Genomic DNA, 26378 nt, shown 5'->3' with positions numbered 1-26378 from the left:
CCTAAAGCTACTTATCTTCTGCGATCTAACTGTTATTCTAAGCTGACTGTACCTGCGCTCGTCAGATCGCAGAAGATAAGCAGCTTTAGGCTGGGCAAGTACCAGCTTGGGAGACTGGTTGGGAATCCCTGGTTCCAGTAACCGAAACATCTCTATACGTTCAGTCTGTTCCAGAATTTTGCAAAGAAATGGAGAACAAACTGATGAACGTCCTGCAAGCTCAAAACCCACAGGACAGAGCGTCTTTAGCGTGCTGCAGTGTGGATCCGCGCTCTCATCTAGTAGCAGGAAGCAGATGTTCTGTAAGTTAAGATTTTTGGTTTGTTGTTTTTATTTTTTTTCATACTGTAGGTTTTTTTTTCACACTGTACCATTTCTCAGATAACCGTGTGAATGAATGGTTCACCTCAGTAATACGGCAGAAATAGGTATGGGGAATGCATACATACTGGTGAAAAGGTGACATTTGTTACTGCCCAGTAAATATAGGGAATAACATAGCAATGTGTGTTTCCATAATGAATCCACACAAAACTGCAGTCTGCCGAATATTACTTGTCAGGAGTTCCATATAACATCTTCACTCTGACCATTGTAGGTGGTTGATGAGACCACCATTGTCTCTCAGGGTGGCATTAACCACTACATGTCTAAAGAGATACTTCTGCTCACAGTTACACTGTAACAGAGAAGACATGAAGTAGATCGATGGATGCCGCCTGCACACTTCAAGCGCTTACTAGGATTATCAGTTGTGTGAGATGGAGTTGCCAATAATCAGACGACTTGTCTTAAATTTATCAAAATGTTATGGCATGATATATTTGCTCGTTTTGTTAACCGGTTAAGGACAGCCCGTCATACATAGGTCCTTAACACCTTAAAGGGGTTGTCCAAGTTATATTTATTGATGACCTATCCTCAGGATAGGTCATCAATATCAGATCGGAGGGGGTCTGACACCCGGCACCCCCTCCGATCAGCTGTTTGAAGAGAAGGCGCGCGCGGTGTCAGCGCTGCCTCCTCTTCACTGTTTACCTTCTAGCCGTTGCATCTGCAGTGGTGAGCAGGTGTAATTACACCCAAGCCGTCCCATTCATTTCAATAGGAAGGCTTGGGTATAATTACACCTGCTCACCACTGCAGATGCAACGGCTAGAAGGTAAACAGTGAAGAGGAGGCAGCGGTGACACCGCGCGCGTCTCCTCTTCAAACAGCTGATCGGAGGGGGTGCCGGGTGTCGGACCCCCTCCGATCTGATATTGATGACCTATCCTGAGGATAGGTCATCAATAAATATAACTTTGACAACCCCTTTAAGTATTGTGTATAAATACCCGCAGATGTGATAACGATGACCTATCCTGAAAATAAGTCATCATTACCTTATCCAGGATAACCCCTTTAACTTTCTCTAGATGATAAATGCCATTTGATGAAGTGAGACAACCTCTTGAAGGGCCAAAACAAACTGGTCACTAAGGGGTTAATAAATCCCCCTCCCCACACGGTTTGGTTTTTCTATGTGATGTTGATTATTGAATCTCATTTTTTTCAATTAGACACCAGGGCCAAAAATCAATAATCTCCAAATGAAACCCGTGTCGACACCTGCTGGAAGCAATACAGTTTTGAACACAAGTATGGAATTCGACCCGAAGACCTGCAAGAAGATGAAAGGATTGGATTATCTGAGTCGAATACCATCCCCTGCCCCCCTAACTCCAGTGGGGACAATACTATCGCCTTCAATACAAAGGGCATTTCGGCCTCCTCGGAGCTTACACAAAGAAGATCGAACATGTGCAAAGACCACTCCAAATCCAGACTCTAGTACCCCAGGTAAACTAGAAGGAGGGTTCGTTGCAGATGAAGAGCTGGCCATGATTAATACACAAGCTCTTGTATCGGGATTAGAAGGGGGCGGCAAACTGACTTCTGAACGGGACATTCAGAAGAAGATAACCCCCAACGTCAACTGTCCAGAAAGTGGAAAGGCCCAGGTGACTGAAGAAGAACCTCAGGTGCCTTACCAGAGACGACTGTGCAGGAAAAGAAAGCAGAAGCCCTGAAAGTGTAATAATATAACGGGACGTGGGGAAAAGAGGGACGGAGTCTGTATATATGTTTAATATGTTTAATAATCTGTACAGTTATTTATAAAAAGTTCTCTGTAAAATCTGGTTTCTTATAAAAAAAAAATCTATGAAAGTACAAGAAAGGAAAGGAGCATTTGTAGACACAGAATCAAAGATGACATAACACATAATAAAGATGCTGTTAATTAGGAAAGATTCGCAGGGAACGACTACATTGGTCAAAAAACTGCAACAAGTGGAGCTGAGCTATAGTACAAAGCAGGACCCCCTATAATTATACACTGAAACCGCCTTTCTTAAATGTAGCTGTCCAACATACTGTTTTCAAGTGTTCACCATTTCAAGACCTCTGCTTACTTTCATAAAATGGAAAAAAAAAATGTAAGGTGTTTGTTACAGTGTATCAGTGAGGGTACAAACCATCAGATGCAGATACACTGTATGAACACCTCACTTGTGAGAGGGCATTCAGCTCCTGCATATAAACAAGACTGTTTCAATTCATTGACTGCAAACAGACCTTAAATATAGTGAGAACTTGATGCACAAAGTGCTTTTATAAAAGTTTCCATCGTACAGTGACTAATGGTCCTGACAATGTTTGTAGAAATACCAGTCCCAGTAACTGACCTGAGCAAAGGCTCTTTCCTCGGGTGATCGTGTCTGGGCAGCAGATCGTCCTGTACAAAACAGGGATCTGCTGACCGGACACACTGAGACTCTATGGGGACAAGCGATTGTACAGATAGGACTCCGGCAGAGCAAACTTAAAGGGCATCTGTCAGCAGATTTGTACGGCCTCGTTTGGAGATCCAGCAGGCTGACCGGTGCAGTGAGGTCCGGCAGTGATCTGGTAATCCGTTGCATGGCCCTCTCCACTTTGATTGTCAGGACCAGGTGTGAACATGGTTTCACTGCCTGGTCCTGTCAATCAAAGTACAGAGGACGCGGCAGTTGCAGAGAGAGCAGAGCCTCTAGGTGTAATGACAACGCCCCTGTTGCTCCTAGAGGATCATTTGCATATAATGAAACATCACTTTTCTCAGCAATGCGGACACATATGAATATGGGACCAACACAGATGCCTTCAGCTGCCAAGCGCACATGTAACAGGTCAGCCAGTGTCATAGGGACAAATCTGCTGACTGAATATTTATCATTTTAAGGTAAGAAAAATCTATAAAAGTAGCAAAAAATACATTATTATTTACATTCTGTGAATTTTCTTTTATAAAATGAGATTTCTTTTTAATTGGATCATACAGGTCAGCTCCAAACCATGTTAATATATTAACAGTGTGTATCTGATCTGGTAGAGCCGCATAGATGTACACAAGTGAAAAATGACTTTTCCCGAGAAGTGAGCCCACTGCCAGAATGGAAGGGGTGTAATGACAGCACTCAGAACATTAGGTAACAAAGAGACATATAATATAAAAATTTAAAAAATTGGAAAAAAAATAGTTTTTACACCGTGCCAAAAATGTCCCCCAGGCCCAACGTGCATCACTAACTAAAAGTACACATGTATATTGTAACAACAAATCTAAGGTGTGCACAACCCAGTGCGGTTAGTAAAAATGTATTTTACTGGGGGAGGGGGGGGGGGGGTTATCACATCTGAGAGGGGCTCCTTAATGCCACACGTGCTGCCTGGACCTATAGATGCAGCTATGTTCCCCATTATTTGGACACTATCACTGTATTATTTGAGAACAGGTTCCGCCCATACAAGTTAAGGCCAAGCCTGTTTTACAAATGGGATAAAGCCGGGAGAGGCTAGTATTTCAGATATTGCACATACTAGTCCTCACCGGTTATTGTTATGATGTATGATTGGGGATTCTCTGCACTCACTGATTAGTACGCACTACTGGAACTTGAAAACTTTTTGACACCCATTTATTTGCACATTTAACGTCTGATATTTAAGATATAAAACACCTGTATTGTAATAAGGCACCACAGAAGACTTGTAGTATTTTCACTGAGGTGTATCACAGTGCAAATCTAAAAAAAAACTAAAAGATACAAAAAAAGAAAAGAAAGTTATGCCTCAGTATACCCACCAATCGCCACAGCAGCGAGGCTCCACCGTACCTCTGACTTTATAGGGGCTTTTATTTCTGTTGGAAAGTTCCATCACATGCTGTATTACCCTCCCCCTTCACACATAAACTTGGTTGTCTATTTTTTTTTTCAAACGCATGTAAACAAAAAATCATAAAAAAAGTGTAAAAAAAATGCTATAAAAAAAAAAAAAGTTATTATCTATAAGCATGTCCCTGTGTATATGTGTCCATAAGTGTTCCCAGGGCTGTGGAGTCGGTGAGGCAAACTGCCTTCTACTTTCAGTCCAGGGTTGGAGTTTTTATATTTCAACCAACTCTGACTGCTCAAAACAGACCCACAGCCCTGATGGTTTTTGGTCTTTTCTGTGTTTAAAGGGGTTATCCCAGGAAAGCCACTATGCTCCGCGGTACTTGGAAATGTAATGGAAGTGAATGGAGAGACCCCGCGCATACGCAGCCACCTCGACGTACACTGCAGTCTACAAACGGGACTTCTTCAAGATAGATGGGGGTCCCAGAGGTGACACCCACATCTGTTGGACTTGTGTGGCATATCCACTGAACATGCCATATAAGTCCCAGATGGGAATACCCCTTTAAGCATTGAAATCACAAAGGAATAGTAAAGTAATGGAATGTAAGTTACTGCCTGCTTATAGTGAAGTTAAAGGAGTATTCCTATTCCCACAGGATATGCCATGAATGCCTAATAGTAGAGGGTCCCCTCAGCCATTCATAGTGGCGGCAAGACTAGGCCCTGTTCTCAAGATAAGTACAGGTTCCAGAGATGGGACCCACAGCTATTAGACATTTATGGTGTATCCTGTGGATAATGCCATACATGCTGAGATGGAAATACCCTTTAATGATGGACACCTATAATGGCTCAGACTTACTAATGCTGTAGGTGTAAACTTGGATTTATCACAGTAGCTGAGGCTGGATAGCAAATGTGGTGCAGGGACCCTAGTTGCGCCACTTATTAGACCGATCCGAGGCCCAAACACACAAGTAAACCTGGGCCAATGTGTATGAAGTTCAAAAGTGGAAATCTCTAGACCCCCAGGCTTTCCCCATGGGAGCTCCTGAGCCGTAGAGAGAGTAATGTAAGACCTATGAATACCTACCTCCAGGTCTGGTGAGCAGGAATGAGTGCTTGTTGGGGGTACTACCTGGCTAGGACACCAAGCCTCCTGCTGTTGTGGATGTTAAGGGCCATTAAATATGGGCTTTCCTTAGGGTGATGTCGGTTTGCCTCTATCTTCTGTTTCTCCTCTGCATCATGTTTTAGTTTGGCTTTTCTGCACGGAGGACCATTTGGAAGGTGACATTGTGCTGATAAGCGTCTTTCATGTGTTGGATCTTTTCTCTGGGGACTCCGTGGCTATTCCTTCTAAACGCAGAGAAAGCAAATTATCAGCCCCGAGAATCTGTACTTGTGATGCACGGCTTTATTAATAAATTATGTGTACATCCAGAAGGCAAAACCCGGACTTTACTCTCAGGTCAGAGGTTTATCCAAATGTAAAGCTGGCCGTATACATCTAATAACTATGGGATGGACAGCTATTTCACCTGACTCCACTGTACACATGCACCCTAAGCCTGGCTACATACATGTGTGGCTGATAGGCGCTACTCCTAGCAGCTCATCTCTGGGAACAAAGGACGTGGTTTAGCATTCCTCATCCATCTTTAATTGGCTGAGAGTTGGCTGTCTCTGGCGAAATCAGCAGATGGGACCGGCTTTTATGTGTATGTAATGTGGGCTGGACTCCTAACACTTTTGATACAGGAGATCAGAATATCGGACATTGCAGACTTTTGGGCAGTTCTTTAGCGAACAGTAGACTGCTTGGACTGAGATCATGACTAGGTGTGAACTGGTCTTCAGCCTCTGCATGTAAACAATCATCTTGCAGATTCATTGAAAAAGCTCAGTATTAGGGATCAGTGATGGCCAGTTCGCAGTGTTCGCCCGCGAACACATTCGATCATGCGAACACATGCGATCTGCAGGAGCTCCGTACAGTATTAGAATGTATTGGCTCCGATGAGCCGAAGTTATTGGTTCGGTTTTTCGGGAAATGTTTTTTTACAGTACAAATTAATTTATGAAGTTATTACGCAGTCTCCATACAGTATTGGAACAAAGTTTTATGCAAATCGACTTCGGATGTTTCATCTGAGGTCGATTCGCTCATCCTGACTCAGTATGTTAGAAAGCTGCAAAAGTTTTATTATAGAGTGTCTGCTGTTCATACCTCCAAGCTAAGCTGATGGCCCCTACTGAAATCAATGGGGAGGATTTATCAAGAGGGGAAGTTTTAAAGTCTGCATTGTCATAATTTACACCAAACTGATGAAATGTTGCACAATGTTTGATCCATTTGATGCATCTTATGCCGCCCCTTTGCAAACTGTCGCCAATCCGATACTTTTCTCAGGAGATACACTTTAAGTTTACATTACCTGCATTGCTCAGTCTATATTGGTTGTTTTATAGTGTCCGCACAGTGTTACCCCTGGATTATACAGTATACAGGTGCATCTCCAAAAATTAGAACATCATTGAAAAGTTAATTTATTTCAGTAATTGTTTCAAAAAGTGAAACTCATATATAGATTCATTACACACAGAGTGATCGATTTTTTTTTTTTTTTTTTAACATTTTTATTGATTTATCAAAATCATGTAACAATCAATAAAGTTGTCTTATGTTTAAACAGAGTTGCATTGTCTGTCATTGAATCATATACAGAACACATGAGAATATAAACATTGTCAATAGACAACCTATTTATATGAGACTGAAATATAATCCCAAGGGATACAAGATAATAATAAAAGAAGTAAACATTAAGTAACGAGCAAAAAAAAAAAAAACGGGGGTGGGGGAGAGTGATCTATTTCAAGTGTTTATTTCTTTAAATGTGGATGATTATGGCTTACAGCTAATGAAAACCCAAAAGTCAGTATCTCAGAAAATTAGAATACTATATAAGACCAATTAAAAAATAAGTATGTACAGTATATGCACTTAATACTTGGTCAGGGCTCAATTTGCATGAATTATCAATGCGGCATGGCATGGAGGAGATCAGCCTGTGGCACTGATGAGGTGTTTGATAGCGGCCTTCTCCCCGTCTGCATTGTTGGGTCTGGTGTCTCATCTTCCTTTTGACAATACCCCATAGATTTTCTATGGTGGTTTAGGTCAGATGAGTTTGCTGGCCAGTCAAGCACAGTGATACCGTAGTTATTAAACCAGGTATTGGTACATTTGGCAGTGTGGGCAGGTGCCAGGTCCTGCTTGAAAATGGAATCAGCGTCTCCATAAACCTTGTCAGCAGAGGGAAGCATGAAGTGCTCTACAATCTCCTGGTAGACGGCTGCGCTGACTTTGGACTTGATATAACATAGTGGACCGACACCATCACTGACTGTGGAAACTTCACACTGGACCTCAAGCAACTTGGATTGTGTTCCTCTCCACTCTTCCTCCAGACTCTGGGACCCTTATTTCCAAATGAAATGCAAAATTTACTTTCAGCTGAAAACAGGACTTTGAACCGCTGAGCAACAGTCCAGTCCTTTTTCCCCTGAGCCCAGGTAAGACACTTCTGACGTGGTCTCCGGGTCATGAGTGGCCTGACACAAGGAATGCGATAGTTGTAGCCCATGTCTTGAATACGTCTGTGTTTAGTGGCTCTTGATGCAGTGACTTCAGCCACAGTCCACTCCTTGTAAACCTCCCCCAAATTCTTAACAATCCTTTCAAGGCTGCAGTTATCCCTGGAGCTTGTGCACTTTTTTTCTACCACACTTTTTCTTTCTCAACTTTTCACTAATATGCTTGGATACAGTAATCTGTGAACAGCCAGCTTCTTTACCAATGACCTTTTGTGGCTTACCCTCCTTGTGGAGGGTGTCAATGACTGTCTCCTGGACAACTGTCAAGTCAGCAGTCTTCCCCATGATTGTGTAGCCTACTGAACCAGACTGACGGACCATTTAAAGGCTTAGGAAACCTTAGCAGATGTTTTGTGTTGATTAGCTGATAAGGGTGTGACACCATGACTCTACAATATTGAACTTTTTCACAATATTCTAATTCTCTAAGATACTGAATTTTGGGTTTTCATTAGCTGTCATGTAGATCACTCTGTATGTAATGAATCTATCAGGTTCTGAAATTCGTTCACGCTTCGTTTACTGGTAAAAGGTGAATTGCGTTATGGATTCCGTTACCACGGACTATAACGCAATTCTATGCCGGAATGCCTTTAGAGGCATTCAGTCATAACAGAAGTCTATGGGCTGCAAAACGAATCCGTCCCGTTTCCGTTATGCAGGAGAGGACTCCCCTGCATAACGGAACGGATCCGTTTTGCAGCCCATAGACTTCTATTATGACAGAATGCCTCTAAAGGCATTCCGGCATAGAATTGCGTTATTGTCCGTGGTAACGAAATCCATAACTTAATTCGCCTTTTACCAGTAAACGAAGCGTGAACGAATTTCAAAATATGAAATTCGGTCATCTCTATATATAATATATGAGATTCACTTTTTTTATTGAATTACTGAAATAAATTTACTTTTCGTTAATATTCTAATTTATTGAGATGCACCTGTATAGTCTCGGCACCAGTCGAGAGTAGGATGGTAATCATCCTCATTTAATGCTTTTCTGGAGGGTTCAAGAGGATGATGGATTACGTGAACCTACATTAAATTTAATTAAACACCCAAATGGAAGCGCTGCGCTTTAGACATGTTGTTGCTCCGGTTTGTTACTCTGCTATAAAACCAGTGGTAAGAGGTTATACAACATATTTATATGGCATTTCTCACATTACATACCTGGCTAGCTCTCGTACATTGAACTTCCAGTGTGTGTTCGGTTCCAGGAATATAACTCCATATCCGTTCTCAAGGGCCTGATAACACAATGTATGAGGACAAGAATTACAGACATACTACACCATACCACCAGCAACCAGGTTCCGTTGTTTTTTTTCCCAGTTTTTTATTTGGATCTGTAGACACAATTTCCATTAGGCCAGGATCTTCGTTTCATTTTAGCACAAGCCAAAAAGTGTGTTAACATGTTACTTGCAGATTTTGTCACAAATATGCCCCAAATCTCACCCTTTGCGTTCCAGAGGGCCAATTTTGCACCGAAAATCGAAACAATTAACATGCTGCAGAATTCTAAAATTCACACCGTGTACTTGAGATTTTGATCTCCTCTAAACAGCTAACACTGTATTAGGCCGAATGCACACGACTGTTGTTCACGCCGGTGAGCGGTCCGTGGAACCGCGGCCTGGATTCCTGCCGAGTGCAGGAGCGCACGGCGTCATGGGTTGCTATGACGCCGTGCGCTCCCTGCTGCCGCCACAGTACAGTAATACACTGGTATGATCTATACCAGTGTATTACTGTATTGCGGTGGCAGCAGGGAGCGCACGGCGTCATAGCAACCCATGACGCCGTGCGCTCCTGCACTCGGCAGGAATCCAGGCCGCGGTTCCACGGACCGCTCACGGCCGTGAACAATGGCCGTGTGCATTCGGCCTTACACTGCTGATTTTCCACATAAAAATCCACATGTAATATGCTCCATGTGCAAGTACTCTAAGGCCTCTTGCACACGAATGTATGCTGCCCGTGCTGCGGACAGCAAATTGCGGTCCACAATGCACGGGCACCGACTTGAATGGGGTCTGCGATTCGTCAGTTCCGCAAAAAGATAGGACAAATGCTATCTTTTTGTGGAAGGAAAGCACTCCGTAGTGCTTCCGTTCCGCACCGCATGTCCGGATTTGCAGGCCTATTGAAGAGAATGGGTCTGCATCCGCAATACGGCCACAGGGGACACACGGATGTGTGCAAGAGGCCTAAGACTGATGTAACAGCAAAGCCAGAAGTAGATCCAGCAGGAAGTAGTTGTTTTCTATTTCTTATTCCTTTTCAATCCGCTTCTGGCGTTAGAATTAAAAAAAATGCTGTAAAAAGCTGTGTGTGACACCACCCTAATAGAGGAAAAGTGATATAAAAAAACGCAGATTCATAGGACCATGGTCGGCCCAGAAGACACGGTCCATTTGTTAGGCCTCTTTCACACTGGTGTGTGCGGCCGTTGCCATATTGCGGACAGCATTTGCGGATCCGCAAAACACGGGTGGCGTTCCGTGGAAATTACGCATCACGGATGCGAACCCATTCACTTGAATGGGTCCGCAAATCTGGAGATGCGGAATGGTGCGGAATGGAACTACACGCTACGGAAGCACTATCGTTTCGCAAAAAGATAGAACATGTCCTATCTTTTTGCGGAACGGCCGGATCGCGGACCCATTCAAGTGAATGGGTCCGCGATCCGCTATCCGCTGTGGCTGCCCCACGGACTGTGCTCATGTATTGCAGCCCGCATTTTGTGGGCAGCAATACGGCATCGTACTCGCATCATGATGGGAATACACTGCAATAGCTTTGTGATTACTATGTTACAGTCAGTTTGGGTCAGGGGTGCTACAGTCTGCCCAGGAGATGCGGACAACACATGGACCGTGTTTTCTGGGCAGAGTTCTGACTTCTTTCCCCTCTGACATTGAAGGGCTTAGTATTTTAGAACCAATTTTTTACATTTTCAAAACCAATTCAGTTATGAAGTCAGTTTGTAGGGCTTACACAAAGAAACCACCCAATAAATTACCTCAATTTAGAAACTACACCCCTCAAATTATTCAAAACTGATTTAACCCTTTAGGTGTGCCACGGGAATGAAAGCAAAATGGAGGTGAAATTTAAGAGTGTCATTATTTGTGCATATTTTCCTGTAACAGCAAACAAACCTCAATATAATGGGGTCTGTCAGGTTCTGGTGTGAATACCAGCATTTTGCTGCATGCAGTGGTATTTCACCCTTTATTTTTTCCTGAAAACATCTGCCGCAGAGGTGCATATGGCCTTGGCTGTATTTAGATGGTATAAATGCTGAGAAGATAAAGTTTCCTTACCATGGCTGCATAAGGCTTCATATGCCAGGCCAGAATGTTGGTGTTATCTATGATAATCGGAGTCCTCCCTCTGGTCATTGCTTTGCGTGCTAGAAAGAAAAAGATTTTCTAAAAACAAACTTATGCATACAGCACTGGACACTTCCACAGTGCTCCCTTCAGCTAATGGCCTTTATCATGTAGAGAAAGTTAGTACAAGGCACTTACTAATGTATTGTGATTGTCCATATTCCCTCCTTTCCTGGCTTGATTCATTTTTTCCATCACATTATACACTGCTCGTTTCCATGGTTATGACCACCCAGCAAATCCAGCGGTGGTGGTCATGTTTGTACACTATAGAAAAAAGCAGCGGCTCATATGCACTCCCATGGTCCCATGCTTTTTCCTATAGTGGGCAAGCACAGCCTCCTCTGCTCGATGGATCCAGCCAGCAAAGGAAGCAATATGAACAATCACAATACATTAGTAAGTGCCTTGTATTAACTCTCTCTACATGATAAATGCCCTTAGTTGAAGTCAGACAACCCCTTTAAATACTTTTGTGTTAAAAAAGACAAACGAATTATGGCAGTGATACCTTGATTAGTCAATAAAGGTATTACTGCTATAATATTTCTGTCTTTTTTTTTATACAAAAGTATTTAAAGGGGTTATTATCGAACCCCTATAATGCCTGGGCACCTCATACAGGTTATACTTATCCCTCTCCCCGGCACCCGCATTGCTCCTGATGCCCGCCCGCAAAGCCACCGCTGCATCTCCCTAGCACACAGATCCATGACGGGTTGGCTCTTTCCCGTCGCCGGATGTTTTGATCCGTGCGACCGGGAGATGCGGTGGCTGTGCAGTAATTAGGAGTGACACAGGTGCTGGGGAACAGGGGTAAGTATAACCTTTATGAGCTTCCTGCGCATTTTGGGGGGCATTATAGGGGATGGATAACCCCTTTAACATCACATAGATTTTGGCTATATATCTCCATAATGCTTTACACAGGACAAATTAGGTTTGGTACAGCGTTAGGCAAAAGCCTGTGAGAGTTTACAATCTATATGGAATAGAGGTAAAATGAGTAAGCAGCTCCAGTGGAAGACGTATTGGAGGCTCCTAATGGAACCTCTGCCGCAGATGTGAGCCTAGCCCCAGTCCTCCCTGGGACTGCCTCTGATGGTTATGGAGAGAAGTCTGTAGTAAACAGAAGGGGCATAATCTGTTATAGTGGTAACACACATGGACATCAAGGTATGAACACCCACAATGTGGGCCACATGTGCAGCACATGGTCAGGTGGAGGACTGAACGGTGCCGACTCATATCATGCAGAGGAGTGACACGATAAAGAACCAGCCAAAGCCCCCATAATGGAGATCGGCGGTATACAGGACATTGTGTACATATAATAGGGGGTCACCTCTCTTCTGATTCCACTTGTGAGCATCTTGCAGTAGATCAGGATCGTAGATGTAGGTCCCAGTCTTCCATTAAGAAATAGTCATCCGTGCTAAACACAACCGCGCTGGGAAAATCTCTCTTCAGCTTCCTGAAAATGGAAAACAGGAAAAGAACTCGGCAAGAATGTCTTGTAGATAAAACCATGCGACTGCCATACATCATGTCCAACATCTTATTCTCTCACCCTTATCATCCAGCGTCCATTACATTACCTCCCAGCCTCAGCCCTATACATCTGACAAGCATTACCAGCCAGGTCTTCAACTATACGGATGGCGGCTCTTAGCCCCAGAAACGCACCGAGATGCTGCAGAATTTCTTCTAGAGATGTGCATCATTCAATCCTAAATATTTGTTACATTGTACATATGACCATATTTTATATTTAACTTCTGCCTGCATCCTCCTCCTACTGAAATTAAAGGGGTTCTCCAGGCTTTTAATATTGATGACCTATCCATCAGATCGGAGGGGTCCGACACCCAGCACCCCCGCCGTTCAGCTGTATAAAGGGAAGGCTCGCTCAGTGCCGTCTCCGGTCTCCCTGCTAGTCATAGGAGTAGCGAGCAGGAAGAGAGAAGGGAGACGGCGCACTTCCATACAGCTGATCGGTGGGGGTTCTAGGTGTAGGACCCCTGCCGATCTGATACTGATGACCTATCCTGAAGACAGGTCATTAATATTAACCCCTTAAGGACACAGGGCGTACCGGTACGCCCTATTTCCCGAGTCCTTAAGGACCAAGGGCGTACCGGTACGTCCTGACTTAAAATCGGCATTCCGGCGCCGCGGGGGTTAATCGGAACGGGATTTCGGCTGAAATCATTCAGCCGGCATCCCGTAACAACGCAGGGGGGGGTCATTTGACCCCCCCGTATCGGCGATCGCAGAAAACCGCAGGTCAATTCAGACCTGCGGTTTTCTGCGTTTCCGGTCCATTCGGGTGTCCGGTGACCCGATGAACCGGAAAAAGACTGCGATCGGTGGCGTAATTATACACCACCAATCGCAGTCCGAGGATTTGAGGAGGCGGTGCTGGCCCTGGTGCTGAACACTGCTGTCCAGGGTGCTGATTGGTGCAGGGGAGAGAGGCGCGAGATTCAAACTTCCTGCGCTCCTCTCTCCCCTCCTCTTCCTGTTCTGCACGAGCACCCGGCAGCATCGTCCAGCACCAGCTCCTGTGTCCCCCTAATCGCCATCCATCACCCTCCTGCACCCATCGCCACCCAGGTAGGTTAGGGTCAGTGAGGGAGAGGCATCGTTAGGCAGGGAAAGAAGGGAAAAGTTAGTTAGGAAAAAAAAAAAAAAAAAAAAAACTTAACTTTTACACAAAACTTTTTTGATCCATCTATCAGACCCCAGACCCCCCCCTGCCACTTGCCCCCCCCTACCAGCCCCCCACCACCACCAGCCCCCCCACCCCCTCCACCCATCCCCCCACCACTCCCCCCAACCCCCCCCCCCCCCACCACCACCACTAGCCCCCTCACCACCACTTTTTTTTCTGCGTTCGCTGACTGGTCGGCACTTTTTAGCGTCCGTCCACTGTTAGCGCATCGCCTGCCCCACCGCTGATCAGCGTTGTACCGCTAATCAGCAACTTTTTTTTTTTCCTAACACTTGCCCTTTTTTCCTTTTTTTAGTACGCGAACACCCGTTGCCCCCACACACACGCACATATAATAAAGTTTTACACACACGCACACCTACACGCACACACACCCATGGCCCGCCGGGTGTTCTCGGCCGAGGAGGCATATGCCCAGATTGCCTCCGACTCCGAGAGCCCCAGTGAGGATGAGGATGACCCCACATTCCTCTTATCATCAGCATCCTCCTCATCATCATCGGATGACGATGAGCCACCAAGGCGGCGGAGACGCCGCCAGGCGGAGCCAGGGGCCGCACATGCTAGGGATCCTGTGGCCCACCCTAGTACGAGCCGCCCTGGGGTTCGTACTGGTTTCCCGGCCCACCAAATAAGTTCACCGGAGACCCCTGCCGATGAACTTAGCTGGTGTCCCCCAGTGGACTTTGAGCCTGAGATTCCGGATTTCGCTGGCAATCCTGGAATCCAGATTCCCACAGTGGGGTTTACTGAAATTGACTATTTTAGTTTTTTTTTCAGTAACCCACTGGTGAATTTGATGGTGGAGCAGACGAATCTGTACGCCCAACAGTTCGTCGCTCAAAACCCAGGCTCAGTTTTGGCTAGACCCGGTGGCTGGACGCCGGTCAGTGCAGCCGAAATGAGGACATTTTGGGGCCTCGTGCTGCATATGGGTCTAGTCCAAAAACCCAGTGTCAGGCAATACTGGAGTGGGGACGTCCTGTACCAGACCCCACTGTACAGTATGGTCATGACACGCTCCCGGTTTGAGGCCATCCGGAAATGTCTGCATTATTCCGATAATGCAGCATGTCCACCCCGAGGTGATCCTGCCTATGACCGGCTGTATAAGATACGGCCTGTCATCGATCACTTTGGGGCCACATTTCAGCAGGCCTACGTACCTGGAAGGGAGGTCGCGGTTGATGAGTCGCTCATTGCGTTCAAGGGGAGACTCAGTTTCCGCCAATATATTCCCACAAAGCGAGCGAGGTATGGCGTGAAGCTATACAAAATTTGTGAGAGTACCTCAGGGTACACTTACAAATTTCGTGTGTACGAGGGGCGAGATTCCCGTATTCAACCCCCAGAATGTCCCCCCACTCTGGGTGTTAGCGGGAAACTCGTGTGGGACCTTATGTACCCACTGCTGGATAATGGTTACCACTTGTACGTGGATAACTTTTATACCAGCATTCCCTTGTTCAGGTCCCTTGCCGCCAGATCTACGTTCGCTTGTGGGACCGTGCGGAAAAATCAGCGCGGCCTCCCTGCCTACCCCCTCCAGGTACCTATCCCCAGGGGTGAGACCCGTGCACTTACCAGTGGAAACCTGTTGCTGGTCAGGTATAAGGACAAGAGGGATGTCCTTATGCTGTCCACAATCCACGGTAACGGCACCACCCCAGTCCCTGTGCGAGGTACCGCGGCAACGGTCCTCAAGCCCGATTGTATCGTCGACTACAATCGGTATATGGGAGGAGTTGATCTCTCGGATCAAGTCCTCACGCCATATAACGCCATGCGCAAAACCCGGGCATGGTACAAAAAAGTTGCGGTCTACTTGGTGCAGGTTGCCATGTACAACTCTTTTGTACTATCCCGAAGCGCTGGCAGCACAGGGACATTCCTCCAATTCTATGAGGCAGTCCTCAAGGACCTGATCTTTTCGGACCGGGAAAGAGCAGGCCGGAGTACCTCGGGAACTGGAGGCGCCCGGATCGTCCCTGGCCAACACTTTCCAGGTGTGGTCCCCCATACTGGAAAGAAGGGACGAACCCAAAAAAAGTGCAGAGTGTGTCGCAGGAGGGGGATACGGAAGGACACCGCCACTCAGTGCGACACGTGCCCCGATCATCCGGGCCTCTGCGTTATCGATTGCTTCAGGGAGTATCACACTTCCATGGAGTACTAAATTTTTATAATCCCCAACAGTTCACTAGAGAACATAAAACACTATGGCTCTCAGACTTTGGAGACACGAAAACTATTTTTCTTTCCCCCAAAAATATTAGTTTTAGTGCAGGCATCCTCAAACTGCGGCCCTCCAGATGTTGTAAAACTATAACTCCCAGCATGCCCAGACAACCTACAGCCATCAGCAGGGCATGGTGGGAATTGTAGTTTTACAACATCTGGAGGGCCGCAGTTTTAGGATGCCTGCTTAGTGTCTCCAAAGTCTGAGAGCCATACATATTGGGCATCGTCGCGTGCGTAAAAGTCGTCGCTATAAAAATAACTTTTGACCAAACGCCTCGGATGAACGGTGTTAAAAATATAAAATAAAAACGGTGCCAAAACACCTATTTTTGGGCAAAATTTCAATTTAAATCCATTTTGCCGGTAATAAAGCAAGGGTTAACAGCCAAACAAAACTAAATATTTATTGCCCCGATTCTGTCGTTTGCAGAAACACCCCATATGTGGTCGTAAATGGCTATATAGCCGCACGGCAGGGCATAGAACGAAGGGAACGCCATACGGTTTCTGGAAGGCAGATTTTGATGGACAGTTTTTTTTTTGACACCATGTCCCATTAGAAGCCCCCCCCTGATGTAGCCCAGACTAGAAACTCCAAAAAAGTGACCCCATCTAAGAAACTACACCCCTCAAGGTATTCAAAAGTTACTTTACAAACTATGTTAACCCTTTAGGTGTTCCACAAAACTAAATAGCGAATGTAGAAACAATTTTAGATTTTAATTTTTTTGTTACATTGCCTCAAAAAAGAGTAATATAGAGCAACCAAATATCAAATTTACCCCAAAAATAGTCCCAAAACAACAACCACCTTATCCCGTAGTTTCCTAGATGGGGTCACTTTTATGGAGTTTCTACTCTAGGGGTGCATCAGGGGGCTTGAAAGGGTACATGGTGTAAATAAACCAGTCCAGCAAAATCTGCCTTCCAAAAACCATATGGCGTTCCCCTTCTTCTATGTCCTGCCGTTTAGCCAAATAGTAGTTTACCACCACATATGGGGTGTTTCTGCTAACTACAGAATCAGGGCAACCCATTTTGAGTGTTGTTTGGCAGTTAACCCTTGTTTTACTCCTAGAAAAAATTGATTATATTGGAAAATTTTCAAAAAAATTGAAATTTCATAATTGTTTCTCCATCTGCCATTAACTCTTGTGGAACACCTAAAGGGTTAACAAAGTTTGTAAACCCAGTTTTGAATACCTTGAGGGGTGTACTTTCTTAGATGGAGTCACTTTTTTGAAATTTCTATTCTAGGGGTGCAACAGGGGGCTTCAAATGGGACATGGTATAAACAAAACCAGTCCTGCAAAATCTGCCTTCCAAAACCCATATGGTGTTCCCCTCCTTCTATGTGCTACCGTTCGGCCAAACAGTAGTTTACGACCACATATGGGGTGTTTTTGCAAACTACAGAATCAGGGCAACCCATTTTGAGTGTTGTTTGGCAGTTAACCCTTGTTTTACTCCTAGAAAAAATTGATTATAATGGAAAATTTTCCAAAAAATTGAAATTTCATAATTGTTTCTCCATCTGCCATTAACTCTTGTGGAACACCTAAAGGGTTAACAAAGTTTGTAAACCCAGTTTTGAATACCTTGAGGGGTGTACTTTCTTAGATGGAGTCACTTTTTTGAAATTTCTATTCTAGGGGTGCAACAGGGGGCTTCAAATGGGACATGGTATAAACAAAACCAGTCCTGCAAAATCTGCCTTCCAAAACCCATATGGTGTTCCCCTCCTTCTATGTGCTACCGTTCGGCCAAACAGTAGTTTACGACCACATATGGGGTGTTTTTGCAAACTACAGAATCAGGGCAACCCATTTTGAGTGTTGTTTGGCAGTTAACCCTTGTTTTACTCCTAGAAAAAATTTATTATATTGGAAAATTTTCCAAAAAATTGAAATTTCATAATTGTTTCTCCATCTGCCATTAACTCTTGTGGAACACCTAAAGGGTTAACAAAGTTTGTAAACCCAGTTTTGAATACCTTGAGGGGTGTACTTTCTTAGATGGAGTCACTTTTTTGAAATTTCTATTCTAGGGGTGCAACAGGGGGCTTCAAATGGGACATGGTATAAACAAAACCAGTCCTGCAAAATCTGCCTTCCAAAACCCATATGGTGTTCCCCTCCTTCTATGTGCTACCGTTCGGCCAAACAGTAGTTTACGACCACATATGGGGTGTTTTTGCAAACTACAGAATCAGGGCAACCCATTTTGAGTGTTGTTTGGCAGTTAACCCTTATTTTACTCCTGGAAAAAATTTATTATATTGGAAAATTTTCCAAAAAATAGAAATTTCAAAATTGTTTCTCCATCTGCCATTAACTCTTGTGGAACACCTAAAGGGTTAATAAAGTTTGAAAAAACAGTTTTGAATACCTTGAGGGGTGTAGTTTCTAGAATGGGGTCATTTTTGGGAGGTTTCTATTATCTAAGCCTCACAATATGACTTCAAACCTGAACTGGTCCATAAAAAGTGGGATTTTGAAGATTTCTCAAAAATTTCAAAATTTGCTTCTAAACTTCTAAGCCTTGTAACATCCCCAAAAAATAAAATATCATTCCCAAAATGCTACAAACATGAAGTAGACATATGGGGAATGTAAAGTCATCACAATTTTTGGGGGTATTACTATGTATTACAGAAGTAGAGAAACTGAAACTTTGAAATTTGCTAATTGTTCAAAATTTTTGGTAAAAAATGTATTTTTTTATGCAAAAAAAATAACTTTTTTGACCCAATTTTAGCAGTGTCATGAAGTACAATATGTGACGAAAAAACAATCTCAGAACGGCCTGGGTAAGTCAAAGCGTTTGAAAGTTATGAGCACTTAAAGTGACACTGGTCAGATTTGCAAAAAATGGCCCGGTCCTTAAGGTGAAAATGAGCCCGGTCCTTAAGGGGTTAAAATGGGTTTTGGACTGAAAATTGCTCATTTCTTATCCTGGCCTGCCATCTGGTGGCCAAAATAAGAATTGCAGCATGAACACTATCAGCCTGGTCACCGAGGCTGATAGTGTTCAGCGCAACTACCGATGCCCCCATTGGCCGCGGGTTTTTGTGCATTTAGATGCCATGATCTCACCTGATCACGGCATCTAAAGCCTTTAATTACCGCGATCGGCATTATTGCTGGTCACAGTAATTAGCCACAGGTCTCTGCTGTTTGAAACAGCAGAACTTGCCGGCCATGACGCCCGCTGCACGTGCAAGCTATGCCATGTTCGCACATCACTCCAGCGCCGTACATGTACGACACTGGTAGCGAATGGGTTAATGGGGTTTTCCAGGACTTATACAGTATCTCACAAAACTGAGTACACCCCTCACATTTTTGTAACTATTTTATAATATCTTTTAATGAGACAACACTGAAGATATGACACTTTGATACAATGTAAAGTAGTCCGTGTACAACTTGTATAACAGTGTAAATTTGGTGTGACCTCAAAATAACTCCACACACAGCTAGGGCTGCAGCTATCGATTATTTTAGTAATCAAGACACTGCCGACACTCCAGAGATCTTCCATCCTCTTCTTCACGAGCTGCACTGGGACCTGACGTCACACAGCATCAGGTCATAGTGCGCGCTGTGTCCTGACGGTGTGTGTACGTCAGGATCCAGTGCAGTGCTGTGCGGGCAGGCAGGGGGTGACCATGGAGCGTGAGTAATAGCAAGCGCTTCACTCACACTCCAGGGTCACATGGCACAAACGAATCATTGATGCAAAAAATTTGCATTGAGGATTTTTTTTTGTGTCGAGTTAATCAATTAATTCGAGTAACCGTTTCAGCCCTACACACAGCCATTAAGTCTAAACCGCTGGCAACAAAAGTGAGTACACCTGTAAGTGAAAATGGCCAAGATTGTGCCCAACTAGCCATTTTCCGTCCCCAGTGTCATGTAACTCGTTAGTGTTACAAGGTCTCAGGTGTGTAAAATGTGATGATATTGCTCTCACGCTCTCTCATACTGGTCACTGGAAGTTTAACATGGCACCTCATGGCAAAGAACTCTCTGAGGATCTGAAAAAAAGAATTGTTGCTCTACATAAAGATGGCCGAGGCTATAAGAAGATGGTCAACACACTGAAACTGAGCCGCAGCATGGTGGCCAAGACCATACAGTGGTTTAACAAGAACAGGCCTCGCAATGGTCCACCAAAGAAGTTGAGTGCACATGCTCAACGTCATATCCAGAGGTTGTCTTTTCAAAATAGACGTACGAGTGCTGCCAGCATTGCTGCAGAGGTTAAAAGGGTTGGTGGTCAGCCTGTCAGTGCCATACACTGCATCACATTGGTCTGCATGGCTGTCGTCCCAGAAGGAAGCCTCTTCTAAAGATGATGCACAAGAAAGCCTGCAAATAGTTTGCTGAAGACAAGCAGACATGGATTACTGGAACCATGTCCTGTGGTCTGATGAGACCAAGATAAACTTATTTGGTTCAGATGGTGTTAAGTGTGTGTGGTGGCAACCAGGTGAGGAGTACAAAGACAAGTCTGTCTTGCCTACTGTCAAGCATGGTGGTGGCAGTGTCATGGTTTGGGGCTGTATGAGTGCTGCCGGCTGTGGGGAGCTACAGTTCATTGAGGGAACCATGAATGCTAACATGTACTGTGACTGTGACATACTGAAGCAGAGCAGGATTCCTTCCCTTTGGAAACTGGGCCACAGGGCAGTATTCCAGCATGATGATGACCACAGACACACCTCCAAGATGACCACTGCCTTGCTAAAGAAACAGAGGGCAATGGTGCTGGACTGGCCAAGCATGTCTCCAGACCTAAACCCTATTGAGCATCTGTGGGCATGCTCAAATGGAAGGTGGAGGAGCACAAGGTCTCTAACATCCACCAGCTCCGTGATGTCGTCATGGAGCAGTGGAAGAGGATTCCAGTGGCAAGCTGTGAAGCTCAAGTGAACTCCATTCCCAGGAGAGTTAGGGCAGTGCTGGGAAATAATGGTGGCCATAGAAAATATTGACACTTTGGGCACAGTTTGGCCGTTTTCACTTAGGGGTGTACCCACTTCTGTTGCCAGCGGTTTAGACATTAATGGTTGTGTGTGGAGTTATTTTGAGGTCACACCAAATTTACACCATTATACAAGTTGTACACGGACTACTTTACACTGATCACTATCAAAGTGTCATATCTTCAGTGTTGTCCCATGAAAATATAGAATAAAATATTTAGAAAAATATTTTTTTCTTATTTTCCTCCTCTAAAACCTCTTATCATCTGGTACTTCTTATAAAGTGAAAAATATGGTAACTAAATGCAAAAAGTGAAATTTAAATATTCTATAGATTCATTAGACACAGCGTGATCTATTTCAAGCTTTTATTTTGTTTAATATAGATGATTATGGCTTACAGATAATGAAAACCCAAAACTCAGTATCTCAGAAAATTATATAAGACCAATTAAAAAAAATGATGTTTAATTACAGAAATGCTGGCCTACTCAAAAGGTATGTAAAAGCTGGAAACCGGGTTCCTTTGTTAGTGGCCTGCCCCTCGTCTTCCTCTTGACAATACCCCATAGATTCTCTATGCTGGCCAAGCACAGTGATACCGTGGTTATTAAACCAGGTATTGGTACATTTGGCACTGTGGGCAGGTGCCAGGTCCTGCTGGAAAATGGAATCAGCGTCTCCATAAAGCTGGTCAGCAGAGGGAAGCATGAAGTCCTCTACAACCTCCTGGTAGACGGCTGCGCTGACTTTTCATTTGATTGGTCTGTTTCACGGATCAGTTTTGTCCCCATTCATTGTCAGGATGCATTTTGTTGCATTTTTTTACACCACACCACTTCAAGCGGATCCAGCATGAAAAATCAATGTAAGTCAATGGTGCTGGATCCTTTTTTTTTTTTTTTTTTATTTTAGGGGAAAAAAATGGATCCAGCACCCATTGACTTACATTGATTTTCATACCGGATCCGGTTTGTTCAGTTTTGATCTAATACAACCGGATTCGGACAAAATGGATGCATGTATTAAAGGGAGTCTTTCACCGAATATGACCATTACAGAGCACTCAGATCAGGTTCTCCCTTACTTTCCCCAGATTACTATGGTACCTTTCATATTGCCGTCCAGTTTTATACCATATGGTAGTTAGGCCCTGAAGGTGCCCATGGGCGTCGTTCATGCGGCCGGTGCCCAGGACCCTCTGCTCTTTGCTTACCAAACCCCTCTTCTTTCACCCCTCTCGCCCGCCCTTGTTTAATCTGATTAACTCCTCCTCTCCGTCTGAAATCCCATAGAAGTGAATGGGGCTTGCGTGAAAAACAGAAGGCGTCCAGAGGCAACGCGTTTTTCAGAGATGGTTGCTAAGAGATGTAAATTGTTATTTTTCACACGTCAAAAACGCATGCAATCCGGACGGAAAAAACACACTCGCATACAACGCAGTCGCGAAAAAAACTGATTGAACTTGCGTGCAAAATCATCCGTTTTTCCCCAGATCAGATCCTGACAGATCCGTATCGCTCAAAATGAGTCGGCTCAGAACGATACGGATTGGCTCAGGGTGCGTTCAGTGAAACTCGCACCATTTCACAAGAAAGTTCAGTCAGTTTTGTCTGTGATTGCCTTTGTTTTTTTCCTCGCGGGTGCAATGCGTTTTGATGCGTTTTTCACGCGCGTGAAAAAAAAAAAATTACGGTTTACAAACAACATCTCCTACCAACCATTAGTGAAAAAGGCATTGCACCTGTCTGCGAATGCAATACGCTTTTCACTGAAGCCCCATTCACTTCTATGGGGCCAGGGCTGCGTGAAAAACACAGAATAAGGGCTCGTCCACACAAACGTATTTTGCGTTCCGTATACGGAACCATTCATTTCAATGGGTCTGCAAAAGATGCGGAGAGCACTGTGTGCTGTCCGCATCCGTTGCTCTGCAAAAATTATGAGTCCTGTCCTATTCTTGTCCGTTTTGCGGACAAGAATCTGCATTTCTATAATGGGCCTCCTGTTCAGTTCTGCCAATTGCGGAAGGCACACGAGCGGCATCCGATTTTTGCGGATCCGCTACTTGCACACGAATGTTGTTTGTTTCCATGCCCGTTCTGTTTTTTATGCGGACCCATTCATTTCAATGGGTCCGCAAAAAACACAGACAGCTTACCGTGTGACAGCGGGCTTATTCCCCGCATATGGGCTCTCGCGCTCCATTCGTTCTCTATTGGACTGAAAGACAGAGCTGAGCGCTGCACTCCGCTGTCTGCAGCAGTCCCATAGAGAATGAGTGGAGCGGCAGAGTGCATGCTCCACCTTCCGCTTCATGGGATGGGTGAGGGTCCCTGGGTTCGGACCCCCAAAGATCCATTCAACTCTATACCACTGCCGTACAATTGCTCGACTATTCCCCGCACAGAGCTGACTGGAGGGGTAGTGCACACACTGGGGTTGCACGGACCTCCAATCTCATAACCAGGGGGCCCCCAGGGGTCAGACATCCTGCGCACACCCTTATAAGCCGTCTTAAAGGGGCTTCCAGGCTTTTTCAATTATGACCTCAGGATAGGTCATCAATACAGAAGACTGGACAACCCGTTTCAGGGGCTGCCACATGACGTATTTTAGGGGGATGTGTCTTTTTGAAAGCCATAAAAATTATGTTTTTACAAGCTTTTTTTGGGGTGGTATTGTTAGTCACACAAGGTTTTTCTGCGTGTTTTGCAGGCTTTTGCCACAGCAAAAAACAAAAACTTTTTGGTGTTTTTTTTTCCTTCAGATATTAAATCAGCATCTATGGGAATTTATTTTGCTACTGGCGTTTCTGCTCATTAGGTGGTGGATTTTGCAGCAAGATGGAGCTCGGTTTTCTTTTAGGTGTTTTTTTATGTGTAAGGGTCCATTCACACGTCTGTGTGTGTTTTGTGGATCCGCAAAACACGGACATCGGCGATGTGCGTTCCGCATTTTGCGGACCGCACATCGCCAGCACTTAATAGAAAATGCCTAATCTTGTCCGCAATTGCGGACAAGAATAGGACATGTTCTATATTTTTTGGGATCGGAATTGCGGACCTGGAAGTGCGGATCCGCAATTCCCGATCCGGGCAGCAAATTGTGCTGCCCCATAGAAATGAATGGGTCCGCAATTCCGTTCCGCAGAAATGTGGAACGAAATTGCGGACGTGTGAATGGACCCTAATTCTCCACAATGAAAAACTCCAAGAAAAAAAGTATAGCAGTCAAAACCACTGGGAAAGATTTATCAAACTGGTGTAAAGTAGAACTGGCTTAGCCCATAGCAACCAATCAGATTCCACCTTTCATTTTTCACAGCTCCTTTGGAAAATAAAAGGTGGAATCTAATTGGTTGCTATGGGCAACTAAGGCCTCTTTCACACGTGCGTTGTCCGGATCCGGCGTGTACTCCACTTGCCGGAATTACACGCCGGATCCGGAAAAACGCAAGTGAACTGAAAGCATTTGAAGACGGATCCGTCTTCAAAATGCTTTCAGTGTTACTATGGCAGCCAGGACGCTATTAAAGTCCTGGTTGCCATAGTAGGAGCGGGGAGCGGTATACTTACAGTCCGTGCGGCTCCCGGGGCGCTCCAGAGTGACGTCAGAGCGCCCCATGCGCATGGATGACGTGCCATGCGATCACGTGATCCATGCGCTTGGGGCGCCCTAACGTCACTATGGAGCGCCCCGGGAGCCTCACGGATGGTAAGTATGCTGCTCCCCCGCTCCCCGCTACACTTTACCATGGCTGCCAGGACTTTAGCGTCCCGGCAGCCATGGTAACCATTCAGAAAAAGATAAATGTCGGATCCGGCAATGCGCTGAAACGACGTTTAGCTTAAGGCCGGATCCGGATCAATGCCTTTCAATGGGCATTAATTCTGGATCCGGCCTTGCGGCAAGTCTTCAGGATTTCACTCCATTCAGAATGCATTAGGATAAAACTGATCAGGATTCTTCCGGCATAGAGCCCCGACGACGGAACTCTATGCCGGAAGAAATGAACGCAGGTGTGAAAGAGCCCTAAGCCAGTTCTACTTTACACCAGTTTGATAAATGACCCCCATGGTGTGCAAAAAAACTAAGACACGCAGTTGTGTTTTTTCATCCGTGAACTATCCACAAGTTAAAAATTCACGTGTACATTTACACGACCGTATTTGTTTTGCAGTCCGCAAAATACTGATTTTGGCAATCCTTTTGGCATCCATTTTTGTAACAAAGCCTATCCTTGTCCGCAAAACAGACAGGAATAGGACACGGTCTATATTATTTGTGGTATTATTGTGGCAGCTACAGAACGGACATATGGATGCGGACAGCACACGGTCCGAAATAAACAGGTCCGCATCCAATCTGCCAAAAAAAATAAGTAAAAAACGGACACGGAAACAAAATAAGTTTGTGTGAATGTAGCCTTAGTCACAGTCACGCAGGACATAAAATCCGTAGTCATAATGTGGAGGCGCTGCTTTCATCTGCACTGTACACTGTGGGTCGCCAGGATAGCCCTAGTACCGCCTCCCCACTGCTAGAGCCTTTGGGTCCTCCTTTGTCAACATCCGGATTGACACCACTGCTGGCCGCTGCAGTCACCTGCCCCTCCCCCTTTAGGTCATGTCAGTTGGTCACTGCTGCAGCCAGGCATTGGCTGCAGCAGTGTCAAACCAGATGAGGACCCAATGAAGGCAACAGACTCCAAAGGAGCCAGCGGTGGGGAGAAGGTAAGTATGCAGGGCTGCCCTGCCCAGGAGGGAGGGTTTGCAACAAAAAAATAAAAAAATCCCAATGGTGGCCATCCCCTTTAAGGTGGCCCACAGGGGGAAGCAGCCTCCCTCATACTACCTGGCCAGGCTGCTCTTCCCGGAGCCCGGCAGCCCCCGCAGCAGGTAGATGTGGCTGGTGAACCTGGAGGGCGGAGGAGCGGGACTGTGGCGGGGCTGAGCCGGGGGTCTGTGGTGAGGCTGCCGGTGGGGGCGCCGATCGTCCAGGCGCAGATTCCCGAAGGAGCTGATGAGCCGCTCTGCCATACTGCCCCCGCTCCTTCCTGTGTCGGCGGCCGGGGAGGTATCGGGGCGGTCTCATAGCGGGAGGGGATCCGCGGTGTGAGGAGGACACAGAGACCCGATGGT

At 45.2% G+C, this 26378-nt stretch overlaps 2 protein-coding genes across 2 annotated transcripts in view; one reads left to right on the top strand and one right to left on the bottom strand.

Annotated features, from left to right (window-relative positions):
- The window catches only part of BRCA2 (BRCA2 DNA repair associated), a 56777-nt gene extending 53687 nt beyond the window's left edge, over window positions 1-3090 (top strand). The window contains 2 exon segments of the mRNA XM_044284022.1: window positions 165-302; window positions 1563-3090. Coding sequence (XP_044139957.1) covers window positions 165-302; window positions 1563-2072 — 648 coding nt within the window. The 3' untranslated portion in view covers window positions 2073-3090.
- A 39-nt stretch (window positions 3091-3129) lies between these two features.
- LOC122933165 (NEDD4-binding protein 2-like 1) lies at window positions 3130-26378 on the bottom strand. Its single transcript, XM_044287995.1, is given in 6 exon segments — window positions 3130-5564; window positions 9039-9115; window positions 11201-11289; window positions 12615-12675; window positions 12677-12743; window positions 26092-26378. Coding segments are annotated over 6 exon segments (585 nt in total). The 5' UTR covers window positions 26277-26378; the 3' UTR covers window positions 3130-5458.

This window comes from Bufo gargarizans, chromosome 3 (genome assembly GCF_014858855.1).
Source record: "Bufo gargarizans isolate SCDJY-AF-19 chromosome 3, ASM1485885v1, whole genome shotgun sequence".
NCBI lineage: Eukaryota > Metazoa > Chordata > Amphibia > Anura > Bufonidae > Bufo > Bufo gargarizans.
Note: the sequence above shows the minus strand (reverse complement) of the source record. Positions and strands in the feature narration are given on the sequence as shown.